Genomic DNA, 19,565 nt, shown 5'->3' on the forward strand with positions numbered 1-19,565 from the left:
TTTTTTTTGTGCACACTCATGCCACATGAGGAGGTCCCCGGGCCAGGAACTGAACCCACACCAGAGCAGTGATCTGAGCCACAGCAATGATAATGCTGGATCTTTAACTGCTAGGCCACCGTGGAACTCCCCACACCCCAAAATGTGTATAAGCTCTGCCTTCTGCTTAGCATGCCTCCCTGCCTCCCAAATGGCCAACGCCTACTCAGCTTTTAGTACCCAGCCTGTGGCACCTCTTCCAGAAAGAATTCTGTGACTTTTCTGATGCAGTTCTTTTTTTTTTTTTTTTTTTTTTTTTTTCTTTTAGGGGCTGCACCCTTGGTATATAGGGTTGAATCAGAGCTACAGCTGCTGGCCTACACCACAGCCACAGCAACGTAGAATCTGAGCCGTGTCTGACCAACACCACAGCCCATGGCAACACCAGATCCTTAACCCCACTGAGTGAGGCCAGGGATCAAACCAGTAAACTCATGGTTCCCAGTTGGGTTCATTTCCGCTGTGCTACAACAGGAACGCCTTTTTTTTTTTTTTTTTTTTTTTTTTTTGCAGGCCGAACTTGAGACATGTGGAAGTTCCCAGGCTAGGGGTTGAATCAGAGCTTCAGCTGCTGACCTACGTCACAGCTACAGCAACGTGGGATCCAATCCACGTCTCCAACCCACACCACAACTTACAGCAATGCCGGATCCTTAACGCACTGAGTGAGGCCAGGGATCAAACCCTCGTCCACATGGATATTAGTTGGGTTGGTTTCTGCTGAGCCACAATGGGAACTCCTCTGATGCAGTTCTGAGCATATTGTGTGGTCCTTGTCCGGGTCCAGTTCTGTCCCCACAAAAGACCAGAGGATCTTCCCCAAGAGCAGGAAATGATCTGATTCATCCCTGGAGTGGCACCGCTCAGCACAGGGCTGGATACAAGAGAGAGGAGGTTGATAAATATCTGCACCTCTGCCTTTCTAGACGAACTGACCGGACTTGGATGTCTGATTATGGTAGCTGGCTTCCTGCTGGAGATGGGGAAGAGAGAACAATATTTAAGGGGAGTTATGTTCATGGCAAGTTATGTTTAAAGAATGCTTTCATTTAGGTGCCTCCAAAAGCAAACGCTGGGAGGAGTTCCCGTCGTGGCACAGTGGTTAACGAATCCGACTAGAAACCAGGAGGTTGCAAGTTCGATCCCTGGCCTTGCTCAGTGGCTTAAGGATCCGGCGTTGCCGTGAGCTGTGGTGTAGGTTGCAGACGCGGCTCGGATCCCGCGTTGCTGTTGCTGTGGTGTAGGCCAGCGGCTACAACTCCGATTTGACCCCTAGCCTGGGAGCGGCCCTAGAAAAGGCAAAAAGACAAAAAAAAAAAAGCAAACGCTGGGAGTTCGCACTGTGGCTTATTGGGTTATAAACACAACTAGTATTCATGAGGATGTGGGTCCCATACTTGGCTTCACTCAGTGGGTTCAGGATCCAGCATGACCGTGACCTGTGGTGTAGGTCTCAGACACAGCTTAGATTTGGCATTGCTGTGACTGTGGTGTAGGCTGGCAGCTGCAGCTCTGATTTGACCCCTAGCCTGGGAACCTCCATATGCCATGGGTGTGACCCTAAAAAGACCCCAAAAAAAGTTTACCAAGGAGCAATCCCAGTGGGACCCTCTGAGACACTGAAAACTCACCTAAGAATTGACCCCCAAGGATCTCTACCTGGTTAGAGGGTACAGAACCTCTCCACCCCCCACCCCAGGCCTGCTGGGCATGGGAGCCCCCCACCCTCCCAGAGAGCACCCTCCGAAAGAAGCACAGGGAGCAGCTGGGGAGACTGAGCATCTGGGAACCATCTAGAGAAGACTTCTCGGGTGGACCAGGGGGATACGGGCACGCACAGCATCTGCTTCAGAGGGTGATGTATTTGAAGTGCCTGAGAGAAATCCAGGGGGCAAGTAGCAGAAGATACATTGGGGTTGCAGGCACCGATCCTTGTGACCTGCAAAGCCCTTCGTGCTGTGGCACCTGCTTCCTCTTTGACCTCCGTTCCTACTTCTCTCTCCCTTGCTGGCGCTCATCAGCCGCTGGCCTTCCTTCTTTTCTCCCAATACGCCAAGCTCTTTCCTACCCCCTGGCCTTTGCACTTGCTGTTGCCCCTACCTGGATGCTGTCCTCAGCTCTTTGCTTGCCTGGCTCTTTCCTCAACCTTCAAAGTTTCAACATAGACATTACACAGTGTCAGAGGCCTTCTCCGACTGTCTGGTTCAAGTACCCTCCCACCCCCCACCTTCTCCAGCTTCAGTCCTTTATTTTTTTCCTTCTCACCTTCCCTCCTTCCCTTCCCTCCTCATTCTTTCCTTCATTAGCAAACTTTTGTCCCCTTTTATCTTTTTACAGCCCTGCAGCATGTGGAGGTTCCCAGGCTAGGAGTCCAATTGGAGCCATAGCTATCAGCCTGCGCCACAACCACATCAATGCTGAATCCAAGCTACAACTGTGACCTACGCCATAGCTCACAGCAATGCAGGATCCTTAACCCACTGAGCGAGGTCAGGGATCGAACCCATATCCTCTTGGACATTATGTCAGGTTCTTAACCCACTGAGCCACAATGGGAATTCCTCATTAATATTGATGGAGTGCTTACCGTGTGCTAGACAGCCTCCTAGACACAGGACACATAATGGTCTGCAAAACAAATGTGTCATCTGGCAAACAGGCTCCCAGGAGCTTGCTTGTGTTTCAAAAATAAACAAGCAACAAAGACCTATTTGCAATAGTGATAAGTGAGGGCCTAGGGAAGTGCTGAGGGTGGAAATAAGGCAGAAGCTCCAGCTTTACCGAGACTGTCACCAAGTCCGCATTGCAGCATCACACTTGTCACAGTGTGCGTTTCATCTGTCTCCCCTCCTAGACCACAAGGCGATGGTCTTCCCAGGACCTGGCATGGAGCCTGGCACAGTACGTGCTCAATAATTGGTAACTTGGTAAATGAATGACTTGAGACTGGAGGTGGTTACAAGCCAAGGGGTGGACAGCGATCCCCAGGGAGAATATAAAGATGAGGAAGAGCAGGTCTAGGGAGACCCAAGGAGAGGAGACTCCAAGACAAAAGGATCTGGGGCTCTGCCTACAGCCAGAGCAGAGAACTTCACCTTTGTCCCTTGGACACACATATTCTCTTTGGCTGTTAGCTCTTCCTTGAGCTGGAAGGGTCTCTGAGGATTCACTGCTTCCAGCCTCAAAGGTCCCTATAATTAGGACCCAGAAGTCCAAGCCCTCTCCCAAGGGTACTTCAAGGTCCAAAATACCAGTTCTGGGGTTTAGAAGGGCCCTGAGGCTTCAGGCTAAAGTTCTCCTTGCCTAAGAACCTCTGGCCCCACAGTTCTCTGCTGGGGCTTGGCTCAGGTGTCACCTCCCCCAGGAAGCCGTCCTTGACTTCCAGTCAGAGTTAGAAGCGTCCCTCTGGCTCTTGAAGCCCCCATTGATTCCTTCAGTCACTGTTCTGACCACCCCAAGGGTCATCCTCTGTCTAGGGAAAATGTTACGGGTCAAAACTAGGGTGAGCTTCATCTATAGGTGAAGGACAGCCTGCAGGGGTTGAAGCTGCAGATCCAGCTCCGGCCACAGGGCGGCGGCCTAGAACCCATAGCCGCCGCCGGAGCGAGTTCCAGGGGCGGGGTGTCGCGACGCCAGATACTCCTGCAGAGACACAGCACCGGTGTGACGTGGAATGTGTATTTATGTAGGTAGAAAAAAGTGCACAGAACAGTGAGGGGTCGGGGAGAGGGACATCCTGGCCTGGGCTCGGATTTGTGGAAATTGCAAGGGCCCTCTTCCAGTTGGGGGCTCCCTTAAGGCTGGGAATAAAGTGAAGGGCTCACGCGGGGTCGCTTGTCAGTGTACGACCCACTTTGGGGGACATGTGGCCTTAGGATCTGGGCCTTTTCTGAACTCGCCCACGGAGAAAGTGCCGTACCTTCGGGGCAAGTCTCTCCAGGGGATGGAGCCTCACCGAGCGGGACTGGGGGAGTCCCAAGCTCCAAGAGCCAGGCCCTGGGGTCCCGAGAGCCCGATCTATCGGGAAGGGCGAGGTCTTTGGTGCCGCGCTCTCTCGGCGGGACGAGCCCCGCAGGCGGTCAGCCGAAGAGCTTGAGGAAGCAGGGCTGGCAGTAGGGCTTGCCGGCGCGCTCCTGGAAGGAGCCCTTGGTGAGCGGGCGCAGGCAGAAGGTGCAGGTGAAGTGGTCCGGGTGGAAGCGGCGGCCTAGGGCCGACACGCATCGGCCGGTGACCGGGAGGCCACACGTGGCGCACAGCGACCCACGCCGCGCGTGGAAATGGTTCTCGCAAAGAGGACGGCCCTCGTGCTCGAAAAAGCTGCCTCCCGAGAAGGGCGCGAAGCATTCCTGGGGAAAGGCAGCCGCAAAAGGATGGATCAGCGCCAAGCTCCAAACTAAATAACTCGCTTTACGGGCTGAATAACCCGGGAGACCCTCGCAGCCCGGCCGCCCCCTCCCCAACCTCCCGCAAAGGCGAAGCCTGGTCTCCGCAGGCTGGGTGCTGGGAATAGTCGCCCCGCCCCCAGGTCCGTAATCCCGCCCCCCGTGGGCCCGTCCCCCCCAGGCCGCGCCCCCACAGCCGCGCACCCTGCAGACGAAGCAGTCTGGGTGCCAGAGCGCGCTGAGCGCCGAGATGTAGTTATCCAGAATGGGGCCTTGGCAGCCCTGGCAGCGCGGGGCGAACAACTGCAGGAAGTCCCGGCGGCAGTAGGGGCGGCCCTCCCGCTCGTGGAAACCTAGGAGCGGGAACCGAGTGGGAGGAAGGAAATGGGTGCCAGGTGGCCCTGGGAGCCTACAAGATCTGAGGCTGTGGAGCCAGAGGAGGGGCAGTCCGAGGGAGCAGTAGGCGGAGAGGGACGGGGTCGGGGCGGGGGGGCCAGAGCGGGAGCGGAGGGCATGGGAACCCACAGGTGGGACAGACTGGGGCCAGGAGAAGGCAGGAGAAAATTCGTGGCCCCGAGGGCATCGAGGTCGCAGTGGGCTGGGCCAAAGGGAGTGGGGCGGGGCGGAGCGTCGTGTAGACCCGCGGCTTTCAAGGTGCGAGTCAAGCTCTCACCCTCATCTCCGAAGGGCTCCCCGCAACTGACGCAGCAGAAATGCTCCGGGTGCCAGTGGGTGCCCAAGGCAGTAACCATCTTCTGCGGGGAATGAAGGGGAACACTCAGTGTGGCCCTCCACTTCTTCACCCTGAACCCCTCCCTCCCTCTGCCGCCCGGAGCCTAGGTTCGGCGGGTTGAAGTAAGAGTTTAAGGTTGGGGAGACCTAAGCAGGAACTTGGGGGTCAGAGAGAGAGGGCGGAGTCCAAAGGGCCAAGGGACGGGGCTGGGGGGGGGAACCTGTGAGTGGATGAGGCCCGACCCACAGGTGCCTGGGGTGAGACAGAGGCGGGGCTTGTGGGCCAGATGGGGCTCACATGTCGGATGGGTTGGTTACAGAGGCCGCATCTTGGGGAGAAGCGTTCGAAGTAGCACTCGGGACAGAAGGGAGCTCCATCCTTCTCAAAGAAGCTGCTCCCTCCCAGGGCCGTGGAACAGCCGCCGCAAACGAAGTGCTCAGGGTGCCAAGCACGGCCAAGCGCTGTCACCACCTGCGAGTGGGAGGTGGGGGTGAGGCCTGGGTCAGAGTGGCCGTCGGGCTGCCATGTGCCCGGTAAGCTAAGGTCGACATGGCACTTTTGGAACCTTATCTCTAAGAGATCAGGATGCAGAACCTAATGTCCACGTCATTCAATCTGTAAGCGATAGAAATTCAACTCGTCTTCCAGCATAATGCCTAGGGCCCTCCTACTTTTAGGAGCCCACGAAAATGTTGTAATTGCTTTTATTATTATTACTTGGGGGCCATGCCCCTGGCCTTCGGAATTTCCCAGACCAGGGATCAAATCCGCGCCGCAGCAGTGATGGGAGCCACAGCAGTGATAAAGCCAGATCCTTAACCTGCTGGGCCACGAGGGAATTAATGTAATTGCTTTTAAAATTAGAAGAACAAAATGAGCTAGAAGAAAATGACTTAATATACGATATTAATATAGACATCTTTACACCAACACAGTCATAAAATACTTATAATTTAATTATTAATATAATATAGAAGTAATATATCATTAATATATTAATATATCATGTGTATAATTATATATTATAATTTTAATTTTAATATTATATAATTTTAATTTTATAATTAATATAAAATATAATTTTTTTAATGGAGGAAGGGGCCCATGAAGGTGAAACTGCTTAGGTCCCCATGGAAGTCATAATGTCAGCCTGCTTTGCTGAGAGTGAGATTCTAGGATGGCCGGAGGATCTAGGTCAACCACTGGGCACAGCTGCCCATAACATCTGCTCAGCCAATAAGCAAGACCCAGAGCTCCTAAACCAGACTCCGATGGAGGAGAAACATGCTTTGCAGGTGCCTAAGAGATGGTAGGTGGAGCTGAGGAGGCTTTTGTGAAGATTGAACCAGATAGGGTTTTGTAAAGGAGCTGGCATAGTGCCTGACACACAGAAGGACCAGAAAAAAAGGATGACTGGGTTGGAATTCTCACTCTGCTACTTGCTTGCTGTGTGACTCAGAGCTTCAGTTTCCTCATCTGTAACATATGAATGACCACACTACCCACTTCCCAGAGTTATGTGTTAAAAGGGAGCAGCGCAAGGGCTGGCTCTCAGTAAAGCTGGATCCATGTGTCTCTAACCCCCTTCCTTGCAGGTTTCTACTTACTTGCCCAGCAATGGGTTTATTGCAGGAGCCACAGAGGCCCTTAGCCTGGGTGGGCACGCCGCGGCGGCTGAGGTCAGACTGAAGCAACCCCAGCATGGTGTCTAGGCTGCCCTGGCTAGTGGGCCCTGGTGGGGATGGGGAGCCCTCATTCACGGAGCTTGGCACTGCTGGCTGGGTTGGCCCAGAGGCTGGAAGCTGCAGCAGGGAGGACAGGAGAGCTGAGTTAGCAAGGCAGCAGATGTGGGCACGTCTAAAATGGGTTGGGAGCCACACACCCACACTGGCCTACCACCTCCTCCCCTCGCCCCCCCCCCCCCACCTGACTCACGTGGTTCTGGACACGGAAGTCAGAGAGTGAGGCCATCAGTCTGTCTAGCTCCAGGGTGGCCGAGGTGGCCGAAGGCTTTGGGAGAACAGGGGTTGGGCTGGGAGGGCTGTGAAGAACAAAACTGTGTCAACCCAGAGCCTCAGAGTCACGCTTCCTCTAGTAACGCGGGCATCCAGGATGCATCACCACTCTCCCAGCCCTGTCAACTAGGCCAAACTCACGGGCTGGGCCTTTTCTTGTCCTCAGAGGGGTCCTCCTTCTTCTCCCCTGCAGATTCCTTGCTAGATGGGAACTGGGACATTATTTCATCTGCAGAGAGGAGAGAAGGGCACTGGGCATGGGCTATGCCCTAGCCTCCCTCCCATTTAAGGCTTGTGTCCCTTTAGCTGCTACTCTGGGAAGTCTATACCCCTTAGTCTCTGCTCTGCCCTGCCCCCATCCCATCAAATCCAGTCTCAGTAACCCTGGTACCTGTGATGTTGAACTGAGTAGCATTAAGTTCCTGAAGCAATCGGTCTAGCTCACAGAGACCCGTGCCCAAGACACCACAGGAAGAGGAGAACGGAGGGGCCGCAGGAGCCGCAGGCTTCGGGGACCGGGGCTTGCATACCGTACTGGGAAACAGGGTGGTAGCCTGGGTTCAGGGGTGGGGAATCCAAGCCTCCTCACCTGGAGTCTCCATTGGCTCCCCATTCCCCAGTTCCCAGCCTCCTCACCTGTACAGATGGTCCTTGTCCCCAGAGGCTCCTGAAGACTCCCCAGAGCCCATCTGCAGAGAAGACATAGGCATGGGATGATAGGCCTGAATTTGGCTCCACTCAGGCCCAGATTCCCTTTGCCCCCGCCAAACCCAGCCCTGGTGGTTGCCCCAGTACCCCAGCATCTGATCTCACCTGTGGCAGAGGAGACGTGAGGGGCTCCGGGGGTCGCTCTTTTAGAGCCCCTGACCTTGGCATGTGTGAGGTTGTGGTCTCCAGGTCAGAGAGCAGGGCATCTGCAGGAAGAGGCCGTCAGGGTGAGAGGTTGAGAGGTCAAGGTTAGGGCAGAGACAGGGCCTTAAGAGATCAGAAAATAAGTGTTCTAAGTGGGAAGTAGTTGAGGAGGACAGAAGCCAGTTTTAAGAAGAGACGTCAAGAGTCAGAAGGAAACAAAGGCCAGACCAAGGCAGAGATGTAGGACAGCAAGGAATAAGTATGATCAGAAGAGCCCATATCGCTCATCCTAGGAGTCATTTACAAACTCGGCCACCTGATTCGCTTATTCTCCAAATCTTCTCTAATGCAGTCAAAATTGGCTCTTTATTGGAGTCAAATTTGGCTCCACCCCAAATTGCTCAATTGGCTGTATGCCTGGCACCAGCTTTCTGATTGGATGTCCTTTCTGCCCAACCCCCTACACCTAAAGAGGCCCCTCCCAACTCTGGCCCACCTCCAGACCCGCTGGGCCCCACACTATACACCTCATTGGTGAGTCTGCTCGGATCTTCTTTCTGATTGGCCTATTCTTCACAGAGCCAGCGCCTGTTACCCTTGCTGAACAGCACCCCCTACTGCATGGTGCTGGAACCCCTTCTCTTCTTCTAGCCCTACTTGCAACAGACAGGGAGGATGCAGATGCCTGGGTCATCTTTCCTTCCCCCAAAGAGACAGAAACACACACACACACACACACACACACACACACACACACACACACACACACACAACACACACACCTCCTCATCCACAGATACAGATCCTTCGAACCTTTTGCCTTCTAGAATCTAGAAGTCTCTGGCCCTTTACTCTTCACCTCTGAATACCTTGGTGAAACCCTTAACCTCTCCCTGGCATCTTGGCACCCATCTATTATACTTTCTGCCCCAAGGATCTGACCCCTTCCTTACTACTTAAGGGCCCTTAACTCTTTCCTTCCCCAAATCCTAGGGCAAGCCCATTTTCTTCTCCAGAACGTGATGTCAGATTCTCCCTTCTCTACTTTCCAAGTCCCTGGACCCGAGGTCCCTTTAACCCCTCCCTTCCCAGAGCTCCTGAGCTTAGGAGCCCACAGGCGCTGCACCTCCCTGCCCATCTGTCTGCAGCCAGTGATGGAGGAGCCGAGCGGGGGGAAGAAGGGAGGGAGCGGCCAGTCTGGGAAAGGCAGGAAGGGAGAGGCAGGAAGGGGGACGTGGAGTCGGAAAGGAGGCGCCGGCAGACACCAGAAGCGAGAAGACAGGAGGCAGGGATGGGGAGATGCCGGGAGTGCAGGGGGCTCCAGGATAGGAAAGCGGATCTAGGCAGTGGTGAGGGACTGGGGACAAGGGGACCCGGGCCCCACTCACCCAGGTCCTCCATGACGGGGCGCGGGCCGACCGCGCGCGGGGCGAGCAGGGCGGGGGCCGTGTCCGGTGGGGGCGGGGGTGGGGGGACGTCCGGGAGCTGGAGGCCCAGCCGTGACCATGTAAGGAAGCCGGGACCCGCTGGGATAGGGCTGCGGGGGGAGGGGGGGCAATGAACGGGAGAACCCGGGGTGGGGGCCTGGGAGGGAAGGAGGGCCCTGCCCACCCGGGCCCAGCCTGCCCGCCTCGGAGGCGGCCACACCCCAGCCTTGGCCTCAGCTGCAGGGAGCCCCAGGCGGCCAGAGCCCGAGTAAGAAAAGTGGCTCTTTTCCAGACCAAGCCCAGGATCATCTGCCCAGCAATACTTTTACACACAGACTGAGGCCCCCAAACTGACAGCACTCAAAACTAGCACCCAGGGTCCTAGACAGAGCTCCCCTCCCACCCAGGCTGCTCCTGGAGGTCTGCTTCAGACAGATTTTCTTGGAGGCAGAGAAGGATCAGTCAGACCCCAGGTTCAGAGGCCTTCCCTTAGAGACTGTGACAATGACATAAACAGATCCCAAAAGTCAGACACGTGAGACACAAGGAAATTTTCCAGAGACAGAGACAGATGATACAACAAACCCACAGACCCCAAGCCATAGAGTTGGAAACAGACATATAGACACAGGAACACAGAAACCTAGGCCCAAGCCCTGTGCAGACTGAGGGCAAACACTTCCTGGCAACCAGACCCCGACCAGACCCCAAGCAGCCTTCCCCAACACTGAGATGACCCAGACCTGTCCCCAAAGAGCCCTTTCCCAAGATACTGATGCACATAGACAGGAAAGCTGAACACAGCCTCCAGCAGCAAATCAGAAAAGCCTGGGAGCTTTTTCAACCTATGCCCAAGTTGCCCTGACCTCAGTTCAATTCAGTCTGAAAGGGCCTGGCATCTGTACATATAAAAAGCTCTCTGTGTGGTTCTAAAGCTCAGCTGAAGAACAGAGATCTGGACACTCCCAGAGGCACAGGGGTGGCAAGAGGCAACCTTGGCTCCCTAGAAACTGGCGAGCAGGCCCAGTCTGGGCACTTTCTTTGAAATCAGGCTGCCGCCTAAGTGGCCAGTGAGCTGGCAGCCAGGTTACGAAGACCCCGCCTGGGCAACTAAAACGACACGAGCCCTTCCTTCACCTGGATGTCAGCCTAGGGCTCGGGCTCCCTCTGGGCATGACTAAGGGCCTTAGGGACTTGAAGAACACAGTAGGTCTTCCCTCACCCAAACAGCAGGACAAATGGACCCAGAGACCGTAGGCCCAAGATGGGGGAATGGCACGAGGAAACAGTAAGGCCTGGGTCCGAGATGTACCCTCCCCATCCCCTTGGTACAACCCTCGTAGCTTTGATCGATTGTCTAGCTGGATGGCTGCCTGAGCAATGAAGTAGCATGAGCTGAAAGCAGGCTTCCCCTGGGGCCCCAAACCATATCCTCAAGGAGAAGCCTGGAAACTTGACCGCATCCCAGGGCTCCAGGAACCAGTGCACAAGTATTTATTAAGTTCCTCTGAGAGTGATCTGTATGGAGACACAGAGACCTGGAGAAGACGCTGCTCGAGGGGTGAAGGGGTCGGGGGACTCCCCTAGGAAAGTGAGCAGAGACACCACATGATGGGGGTAGTCACCTCCGAAGTTTTTAATTTCAACTCCAGAAAGCTGGGCTAAGCCAAGTGCCCGGGGCCCTGGGCTGTTGTTCTCTATCTCATGGGCCCCACGCCCAGACCCTGGCCTTGGCCCTCTCACTCCTGAGTCTTCAGACCATCATGCGGGGGTCCGGGTCCATCCTCCCAGCAGTCCCTGATGGCCACTCCTCCTGTCAGCCTCCGCCCATCCCGCGCCGTTCCGAGGGAGACCTCCTCACAGCCAGTTCCTCCTCGGGTCCCCTCCCAGGGGACATCAAGAGTCTAGGCTGGGACCCTTGCCCCCCAATTCTACCCCCATCACCACAGCCAGTAAAGCCTCAGTCAGGGGCCCTGCCTCCTCGCCTGCTGCCTCCACGAGCCCCACTAGGGCCAGGGCCCGCTTCCGTGGGCACTGCCCTGGGCCCAGTGTCCAGCGAGCGCAGTGGGCAGCCAGCCGGGGTCGGCCCAGGCGGAACACCTCGCCCACCGACTCTGGGCCACCCTGGGGTCCCAGGTGAATACGGCCCACGGCTTCTTCTAGCTCCTCCTCCAGCCCAGGCAGCAGGAAACGGCCAGCAGCCTCCAGGGCCTCCTCGGCCTCTGAACCCAACAAGGGCTGGCCGGGTGGAGGAACAGGCCCCAGCGCCGCCCCACAGCCCCGGCAGCCATGCAAGTGATGCAGGACAGGCCAGGCTGCACTGGGGGACAGGCCTCGAAGTGGCACCAAGTCCATCTGGGCTTCGGCAAAGCTGCCGGCCAGCAAGGCCCGGAAAAAGGGAGAGGCGGTGGCTGAAGCAGCTCGGTGGGCAGGGAGCCGTAGGCCTGAGTCCAGTAGGAAGTGGAGGTCCGGGGCGGGGGTGGGGGCTGGGCCCAGCAGAGGTTCGTAGAGGCAAGGGGAGGGCGGGTCTAAATTCAGGGGTACTGCAGGTAGGAGGGCGGGGCTCACGCCGCTGGGAGACACCAGGCCTTGGAGGCAGGAAAGGGAGTCCGCGGCAAAGAAGAGGAAGAGCGGGTGCGGAGCTGGCCGAGTGAGCGCTGAGAGGAGGAGACGGAGGCCGCCCTGGTCCAGGAGTAGCCGGCGCCACAGAGAGGGCTTCCTTTGGGGAGAAAAGAGAGCCTTTCAGGGTGTGGGAAAGGGTGGGGCTGGGGAGCAGCAACCTGGCTCCCTTGACGCCCCCGCCCCCGCCCAAGGCACCCACGGCTGCCTCACCGACAGATGAAGGGCAGGGTCAGTGCGCAGGCCACACGGTCCTCAGGGCTCCCAGAGAGCAGCAGGTGAGTGAGGGCACCCACTCCGAAGGGCGACTCCGCCTGCACAGTCAGGTTCTGCAGCAGCATCTCCCCTGCAGGGACGGAGAGAGAGGGTCAGGCTGGGAACTCGTGTCCGAGGCTGGGATGGGAGGGGCAGGACAGGCCCCTGGACCCCGGAAAGGAAGGAAGGTATAACGTCGGGTTGAGGAAGGGGGGCATGATGGCAGGGCCTGGAGGGGTGGGGTCCTGACACTAGGAACTGGAGGTCAAAGGCAAGAACAGGAAGTGGGATAGTCCGGGGATGGCCCCACAAGGACTGAAACAGGGCCCAGAAGATGGGGCAGTCCCTGGCAGGGTTGGATGTGGGCGTGGGGGTGGGAGGATGCAGAGCCCGAGCCTGGGCTCATGATCAGTGTGTCCAGTGGCGGTCAAGGCCAAAGCAGTAGTCAGGACGATGCAGAACCAAGAAGAGACTGGGAAAGCGGGATGCAGGCAGACACAATTCTAAGTTGCTTGGGCCAAGCCTAGTGTTGGGGGATCTGGGCCCCAAGGCTCAAGCAGAGGGCAGAGGTTGGTGAACTCCGTGTAGGGTGGGGTGGGGGTCAACGGAGCAGGAGGGAGTCTGTCCCTGCCACCACCTGGTGGCCAAGGGCTGGGGAAGGCACTGAAGGGACAGGCATTGCAGGTGGGCAGAGACAAGCAGGGACCCACCTAGCTCCCGGTGCTGGTGCTGGTGCTGGCCGCGCCGAGCGGGCCGGGCACGCAGCGTGGGCCAGTCGTCGGGGGCGACACCGAGCACGAGCCAGGCGCGCAGCAGTGCGGCCCCGTAGCTGCACACGAAGGCCTCCAGGCAGGCGGGGTTGCAGGTGAGCCGTGCCAGGATGCGCAGCGCGCGGGGACTCGGCGGGCCCGGCGAGCCTGTCACGTAGGCCAGCAGGCCGCATAGGGCCGGGCCGGTTACCAGCACCCCGCTGGGGTTAGGAGCCTGGGAGAAGCGGGACAGCAGCAGCAGCGCTGGCCCCTCGCGGCCCCAGGGCTCCTCGGTGGCAGTGGTGGGGCTGCGGCCCGATGGCAGGCGTGGGGTGCGGGGTGTCCGTGGGGAGGTCGGGCTCAGGGAGGAGCTGGCTGGATCCCCAGGCGGCGAGGCGTAGCCCTCAGAGATCAGCCACGACCTGCGAGGAGAGAAAGAGGGCATGAAACCCAGAGCTGGGGAGGGAGCAGGGCCCAAAAAGCCTCATGCAAAAGGCCGTGTCTGAAGCCAGGAGAGAAGGTGAGCTGGAAGGTAGACGGGACAGAAAGAGGGGGCAGAACTCAGCTCATAAGCAATTACTGATGCCGACTGTGTACTGAGCCCCATCTCTGGTGCAGGGGAGAAGCAGCGAGCAAATGTTTCCGTCCTCCTAGAGTTGATACTCCAGGGAGAGGAAATAGGCGAGGAAATAGGAAGGCACAGGTATAAAAGGGTGGGGTTGGTGTGCTGCGAAGTGACGCATGTGGAGGAAAGAAAGCAAAAGGGAACAGCACGGAGCCGCCAGGAAGGGGAGCGCTGACCCTTGAAATCGAGTCATGGCAGCCCCCACTGAGAAGGTAAGAGCTAATCAAGGCATCACAGGGGACAAAAACCACAGAGGCCCTGAGATGGGACTTATCTGTCAGGTTCCACAAGTGGCTAGAGGGCCAGTGTGTCAGAGTATAGGGGGCACCAGGAAAGTAGTGGGAGGTGAGGTCAGAGAGTCCCTAAGAAAGCTGACTTTTTTGGGGGGGTGGGTACCTGTGGTGTATGGAGGTTCCCAGGCTGGGAGCTAATCGGAGCTGCAGCTGCCGGCCTACACCACAGTCACAGCAACACCAGATACGAGCCACATCTGCGACCTACACCACAGCTCACAGCAATGCCAGATCCTTAACCCACTGAGCGTGGCCAGGGATCGAATCTGCAGCCTCATGGATATTAGTCTGGTTTGTTACTGCTGAGCCACCACAGGAACGCCCCAAGAAGGCTGACATTTCTTGGGCACTGCTCAGTGCCCGGTGAGGTGCCGCGTGCCCCATTTAAGGTTTACAATAGCTCTGTGGGGTAGGTATTACTGTCCTCCATTCTACCAACAAGGAATCCGAGGCTCAGAGAAGTTAATTAACTTTCCCAAAAAAACTTGGCTGGTAGGTGGTGGTACCGGAATAAGAACTTAGATTCCAGAACAGATGAACACAACCAGCTGGACATACTACCTTCCAGGGAACCCGTAAGGGCCCCAGAGTTCAGAGGGGCTGGGGTGGAGCCGAGATCAAAGGTGGCCCCAGGAGAGAAGAGTATTTAATGGGGATTGGAAAGCCGGTCCTGATCGGTGGGAACAAGGAATTAGGAGTCAGAGTCCTACTGAGACAGAATGGGGTTGGGGGGCGTTGGGTGAGGGTAGTGAAGAGGCCGGAGCAGACACAACTCCCCAGCCCACGGCGCCAAGCGGGAACTCACCTGAGGCTTCGGAAGCTTCCGGCCTCTGCCCGCTCAGGGGTCCGCTCCTCAGGGAAGTCCCAGGAAGCAGCTTCTCTTCCTTCTTCTTCTTCATCACCAGGCTCCCCGCACAACTGCCCAGCCAGGAGAGGGACAAGTCCCAGAGCCTGCAGCCGGCCCAGGGCCCCAGTATCATAGAGGAAGCCCACGAGCGCGGCCACCACACGAGGATGCCAGGCACTGGCGCGAGGATCCCGCAGCAGGCCCATCAGCAGCTCCAAACCCCCAGCGTCCCGCAGCCGGGCCCGGTTGATGGCCTCCCGGCACAGAAGACACACGGCCCGCACCAGGGGCTGCTGGGAGGCTTGACTAGTCCCGTTGAGGCTCCGGCGCCGCCGGAGTTCACCTAGTAGCACCTCCACGCCACCAGCATTGCCCAGGGCAGGCCGTACCAAGCCCTGGGCACACAGGTTGGCAAGGGTCAGAATGGTGGCCTCCCGCACGGCTCTTTTGGAGTCAGAGGCCAGGCTGACCAGGGGGCCTAGTCCTCCACCCAGACTAAGCTGCTCTGCACAGGCCCGGGAGCAGCCGCGACTCAGCTCCAGGAGGGCACGGACTAAGGCCAAAGTCAGCGCGGGGTCTGAGGCGGTGGCCAGAAGCTCGGCCAGCGGGCGCACCGCTCCCTGCTGTGCGAGGGCCAGGCGGTGCTGGGGGGAGTCTGCCAGGTTGCGGAGGGCGCGGACCACACTCTGCAGGCACTGTGAGTCCTGGCAGGCAGTCAGGCTCTCCACGAGCAGGGGAACAGCGCCTGGAGAGGGATGGGGAAGACAGAGGGTGAGCGAGCTCAGACACCCAAGCCCTTCCCCCAGCCCGAGCTCTAGCTGGCTGCCCCCTCGGAGCTGCTCACCAGCAGAATGGATGTCCCCACAGCTCTCAGGTTCCATGGCTAAGTTCCCCAGAGCACGGGCTGTTCGGTTCTGGATGCTGTCTGTCTTCACACACTGAAGAATAGTCACTGCAAGAGAATTTGGCTTCTTGAGGGTTCCACCTTTTTTTTTTTAATGCACCCATGACACATTGGAGATATGGAGGGTCTCAGGCCAGGGGTTGAATCAGAGCTGTAGCTGCTGGCCTACACCACAGCCACAGCAACTTGGGATCTGAGCTGCATGTGCGACCTACACCATAGCTCATGGCAACGTCAGATCCTTAACCCACTGAGTGAGGCCAGGGATTGAACCCGCGTCCTGGTGGATGCTCGTCAGATTTGTTTCTGCTGTGCCACGACAGGAACTCCCAGTTCTACCCTTTCTTGTCTCTCTCATTAATCACCTCGAGAATGTGGCCTGAGAGAGTCAGGGAAGGGATCCAGAATAGGCTAACACTTTCGGGGGCTGGAAGGTTATGTAGGTAGGTGTTTGCTAGAACGATGGTGGATGGGAGTGTTACAGGGCATTTCAGATTTGGAAGCAACCTTTGCAAAGACCCAGAGCTGAGACCTAGTGTTTATGCTATAACCTCATGAAAGGGCTTGATCAGGGAAAGGGATCAGGGCTTGAATGTGAGTGACAAGAAGTTCCCTCTGTGGTGCAGTGGGTTAATGATCTGGTGTTACTGCAGCAGATGCAGCTCCGATTTGATCTCTGGCCTGGGAACTTCCGTATACCATGGATTAGGCCAAAAAAAAAAAAAAGAGTTTAAAAAAAAAAAGCCAATGTTAGTGACATGATAGAGGCTGGCAGTCATAGGGAGAATGGGTTACAGGAGAAAAGAATAAGGCAGGAGGAGCAACAGGGAGGCTGTCACAATGGTCAGAGGATTGCTTGAACCAAATCAGCTATCAGCACAGCCCAGCACAGTCTCTGGGCACATGAGGGAAGAATAGAAGAAGTGTATGGATTCAGGAGATATTTAAAATATACAACAGTGAATGAATATGGGGGTTACACACTAACAACAAAATCTACTAATTTATTGAAGACTTGTTAAAATCCCAGGCCTCTTGTCAAATACATTATGGTCCAGATGCATTTAATGCAAATTAATTTTTTTTTTTTTTTTTTTTTTTGTCTTTTGAGGGCCGCACCTGTGGCACATGGAGGTTCCCAAGCTAGGAGTCCAATCAGAACTATTGCTGCCGGCCTACACCAGAGCCACAGCAAGGGCAGATCCGAGCTGTGCCTGTGACCTACACCACAGTGCACCACAACAGGGATCCTCAACCCACTGAGCGAGGCCAGGGGTCGAAGCAGCAACATCATGGTTCCTAGTTGGATTCGTTTCCACTGCGCCAGAATGGGAACTCCTTATCCAAAACAATTTTAAGATTTCATCAAAACAGGCATAATTTCCTAGCTGGCAGGCAAGGACGTCTAAACTATATTCACAATGTTGCCACTAGGAGGCGCCAAATTAGCTGGTAAACAGAAAAGCTTGCTGTCTTTTGTTAGGATTGGTTCTTTTTTAAAATTGAAGTGTAGGTGAAGTATGATATTATACAAGCTGCAGGTGTACAATATGGTAATTCCCAATTTTTAAAGGTTACATTATATTTACATTGTAGAATATTGGCTTAGGATGTGTTCTTATTGTGCTAGCTTTTAATAACTAAATACCCAATCCATCTAATTATCACCTTTTTTGTATTTCATTTTCTTCCTATTCTAATTTTTTTTTCTCCTTCTTTTTTTTTTTTTTCCCTGCGGGTGGAAGTTCCCAGGCTAGGGATGGAACCCACAACACAGCAGTGATCTGAGCCACAGCAGTGACAATGCCAGATCTTTAACACATTGAGCCACCAGGGACGTCTCTCTATTCCTTTTTTTCTTTTTTCTTTTGGCTTCTTAGAGCTGAACACCCACAGAATATGGAAATTCCCAGGCTAGGGGTCTAATCAGACCTACAGCCGCCGGCCTACACCAGAGCCAGAGTAAGGGGAGATCAGAACCGCACCTACGATCTACACCACAGCTCATAGCAACGTGGGATCCTTAATCCACTGAGCAAGCCAGGGATCGAACCTGCATCCTCGTGGATCCTAGTCGGATTCGTTAACCGCTGAAGCACGAAGGGAACTCCCTATTCCAATTTTTTGAAGTAACTATTATTACACCATTTTACCATCCTAGCCTCGGATGAGTCTAGCTGACCGCAGAGCACACTTTCTGACCACCAGTTCATCAAATGGGACTTGCTCCTGCACAAGGCCAGACACAAGGCCTTAAGTGGAGAGTAAGAATCATTTGAAAGAGTCACTACATAATCCTTTGGCCTCCACCAGCCCAGAGGCGAGAGTGGTGCTCCACAGCCAGTAAGTAACTGCTTGTAATTATCTGATCTAGGAGGGCTAGGGTCTAATTTATAGAGAGCAGTGACATCACGGGTCATGACAGCTAAAGAGCGGGGGGGCGCTGTGCCGTCATAAAGCGCAGTCTTCCAGGCTACCACACACAGAACTCAAAGACTCTGCCCACGCCCAGAATAGGACACAAGTTCGGGTGGAATCCTAGGAAATGAGGGCGGAGCACTTACCCAATGGGAGTATGCCTCCGAGTCTGCGCACTTCAGCCCGGCACGCCCCTTCCGTACAGCAGTTGGCTAGGATGCTGAGCGCCAAGTCCAGCGTCTTGCGCAGGCGCGCTGGCGGAGAGGGCGTCGGTGATGACGAAGCTGCGGAGGGGGCGGGGCCCGGCGAGGGGGCGGGGCCAGAAGAAGCCGCTGACTCGACCGAAGAGGGGGTGGAGCCTGAGCCAGCCTGGGACAGGGCGGGACCCGCTGCAGCCGCTCGCCGTAGCAGAGCGAGAAGGGGGCGGAGCCCGCCGCGTGCCCGGAAGCGCTCGATTCCCCCCGCTGCCTTGACGTGGCGCGTGCGGAGGGCTAAGAGCGCGCGGCCCAAGGGTGTCTCGTTGGTAGCTGTGTCCTTTCCCCCACCTAGACCCTCCCCGGCCGCCGCCGTGAGCTGCGCGAGGCAGAACGAGAGCGAGTCCGTGGGGGTTGGCTTCGCGGCCGCCATCTTGGCTCAGGCTTAAGGCTCCGCCCCCCCTTCGCAGCGCATCCAAGAGAGCGGAACTGGAAGGAGGGGCGTGGCCAGGCACCTCCTCTCTGACGCTTTTTAAATAGCGCCGCCGCAGTAATTATGCCAGTCGGAAGTTGTAGTTCCCGATCCTTGGTGCTCTGACCTGCACAGTCGCAGAAGGCTCGACGAGAGTGGTGGTTATCTAATCGCTGTGCGTGCCTAAGAGGCGTGTGCGGCGCATGCTTGGATACGTAGTCCGCGCCAAGCGTAACATGCCCCGCGTAGGATAGTAGGCAACTCTCCCGGTACTCGAATGGGTCAGTGTCTCTGGAGAACCCAGATATCCGACTACGGAGTCTCAGTACTGTACTGCTCCAGGTGACTTGGCTACTCCGCCCCCAGAGTGTCCCCAGCGACAGCCTTTTCCTTCAGGCTCGCTTTGCCGTCCTCCCCGCCCCTCCAGCGGTGGCCGGGGCACCGAAGTCCGCGTTGATGAGCTCAGAACCCGAGCCAAGCAGAAGGTGTCACATTCCTCACAGCGGCTACAGATGGGAGCATTTGCTCCGTCAAGTGAACAAGAGGGTTAAAGCTATCGATACCGTTCGCTGCCACTTCCTAGAGCGGCAGGAGCTAGTGGACCTTTCCGTTTCCGGTGCTGGATTCCTGGGTCCTGAGTGTCTTCACCTCTTGTGCTTGAGGTTTGCTGGGCGAGGACCGGCCAAGGCCAAGTCAGTAAAGCAGGAGTGATTTATTAAGGCATCCCAAATAGATGGGCCG

At 56.3% G+C, this 19,565-nt stretch overlaps 2 protein-coding genes across 8 annotated transcripts; both read right to left on the reverse strand.

Moving 5' to 3' along the window:
* Window positions 1-677: 677 nt before the first annotated feature.
* Window positions 678-9,443, reverse strand: TGFB1I1 (transforming growth factor beta 1 induced transcript 1). 7 transcript variants are annotated; one of them, XR_014840314.1, is made up of 13 exons: window positions 9,410-9,443; window positions 7,983-8,083; window positions 7,806-7,858; window positions 7,561-7,703; window positions 7,311-7,398; window positions 7,090-7,195; window positions 6,762-6,956; window positions 5,452-5,625; window positions 5,095-5,176; window positions 4,626-4,774; window positions 3,959-4,385; window positions 2,774-3,681; window positions 678-1,568 (listed from the first exon to the last, which is right to left on the reverse strand). XR_014840314.1 is itself a non-coding variant. In XM_021086389.2 (11 exons), exons 1-11 carry the CDS (start codon window positions 9,420-9,422, stop codon window positions 4,119-4,121), a joined length of 1,371 nt encoding a protein of 456 aa, XP_020942048.1. In that variant the 5' UTR covers window positions 9,423-9,443; the 3' UTR covers window positions 3,704-4,118. The 7 variants fall into 7 exon arrangements, 5 of the variants coding, with proteins under 5 accessions (XP_020942048.1, XP_020942049.1, XP_020942052.1 ...); XR_014840315.1 differs by lacking the exon at window positions 2,774-3,681 and having other exon boundaries at window positions 678-913; window positions 7,983-8,144; XM_021086389.2 differs by lacking the exons at window positions 678-1,568; window positions 2,774-3,681 and having other exon boundaries at window positions 3,704-4,385.
* A 1,617-nt stretch (window positions 9,444-11,060) lies between these two features.
* Window positions 11,061-18,799, reverse strand: ARMC5 (armadillo repeat containing 5). Its single transcript, XM_021086388.2, has 6 exons — window positions 18,305-18,799; window positions 15,681-15,788; window positions 14,795-15,581; window positions 13,033-13,493; window positions 12,281-12,413; window positions 11,061-12,167 (listed from the first exon to the last, which is right to left on the reverse strand). Exons 1-6 carry the CDS (start codon window positions 18,783-18,785, stop codon window positions 11,345-11,347), a joined length of 2,793 nt encoding a protein of 930 aa, XP_020942047.2. The 5' UTR covers window positions 18,786-18,799; the 3' UTR covers window positions 11,061-11,344.
* Window positions 18,800-19,565: the final 766 nt, after the last annotated feature.

The sequence above is a fragment of the Sus scrofa genome, chromosome 3 (genome assembly GCF_054392235.1).
Source record: "Sus scrofa isolate SSC_HxYL_T2T_F1_AM1 chromosome 3, Sscrofa_HxYL_maternal_Yorkshire_Landrace_v2.0, whole genome shotgun sequence".
Classification (NCBI taxonomy): Eukaryota; Metazoa; Chordata; class Mammalia; order Artiodactyla; family Suidae; genus Sus; species Sus scrofa.

Bases quoted from the DNA above. Each gene is read 5' to 3' on its own strand.
- TGFB1I1 (XM_021086389.2), bottom strand. The intron at 7,704-7,805 runs GTGAGGAGGCTG...CCTGTTTCCCAG, and splicing joins GACAAGGACCATCTGTACAG to TACGGTATGCAAGCCCCGGT. The intron at 6,957-7,089 runs GTGAGTCAGGTG...TCCCTGCTGCAG, and splicing joins ACTTCCGTGTCCAGAACCAC to CTTCCAGCCTCTGGGCCAAC.
- ARMC5 (XM_021086388.2), bottom strand. From the start codon at position 18,785: ATGGCGGCCGCGAAGCCAACCCCCACGGACTCGCTCTCGTTCTGCCTC. The intron at 15,789-18,304 runs GTAAGTGCTCCG...ATTCTCTTGCAG, and splicing joins CGGAGGCATACTCCCATTGG to TGACTATTCTTCAGTGTGTG. The intron at 15,582-15,680 runs GTGAGCAGCTCC...ATCCCTCTCCAG, and splicing joins TGGGGACATCCATTCTGCTG to GCGCTGTTCCCCTGCTCGTG.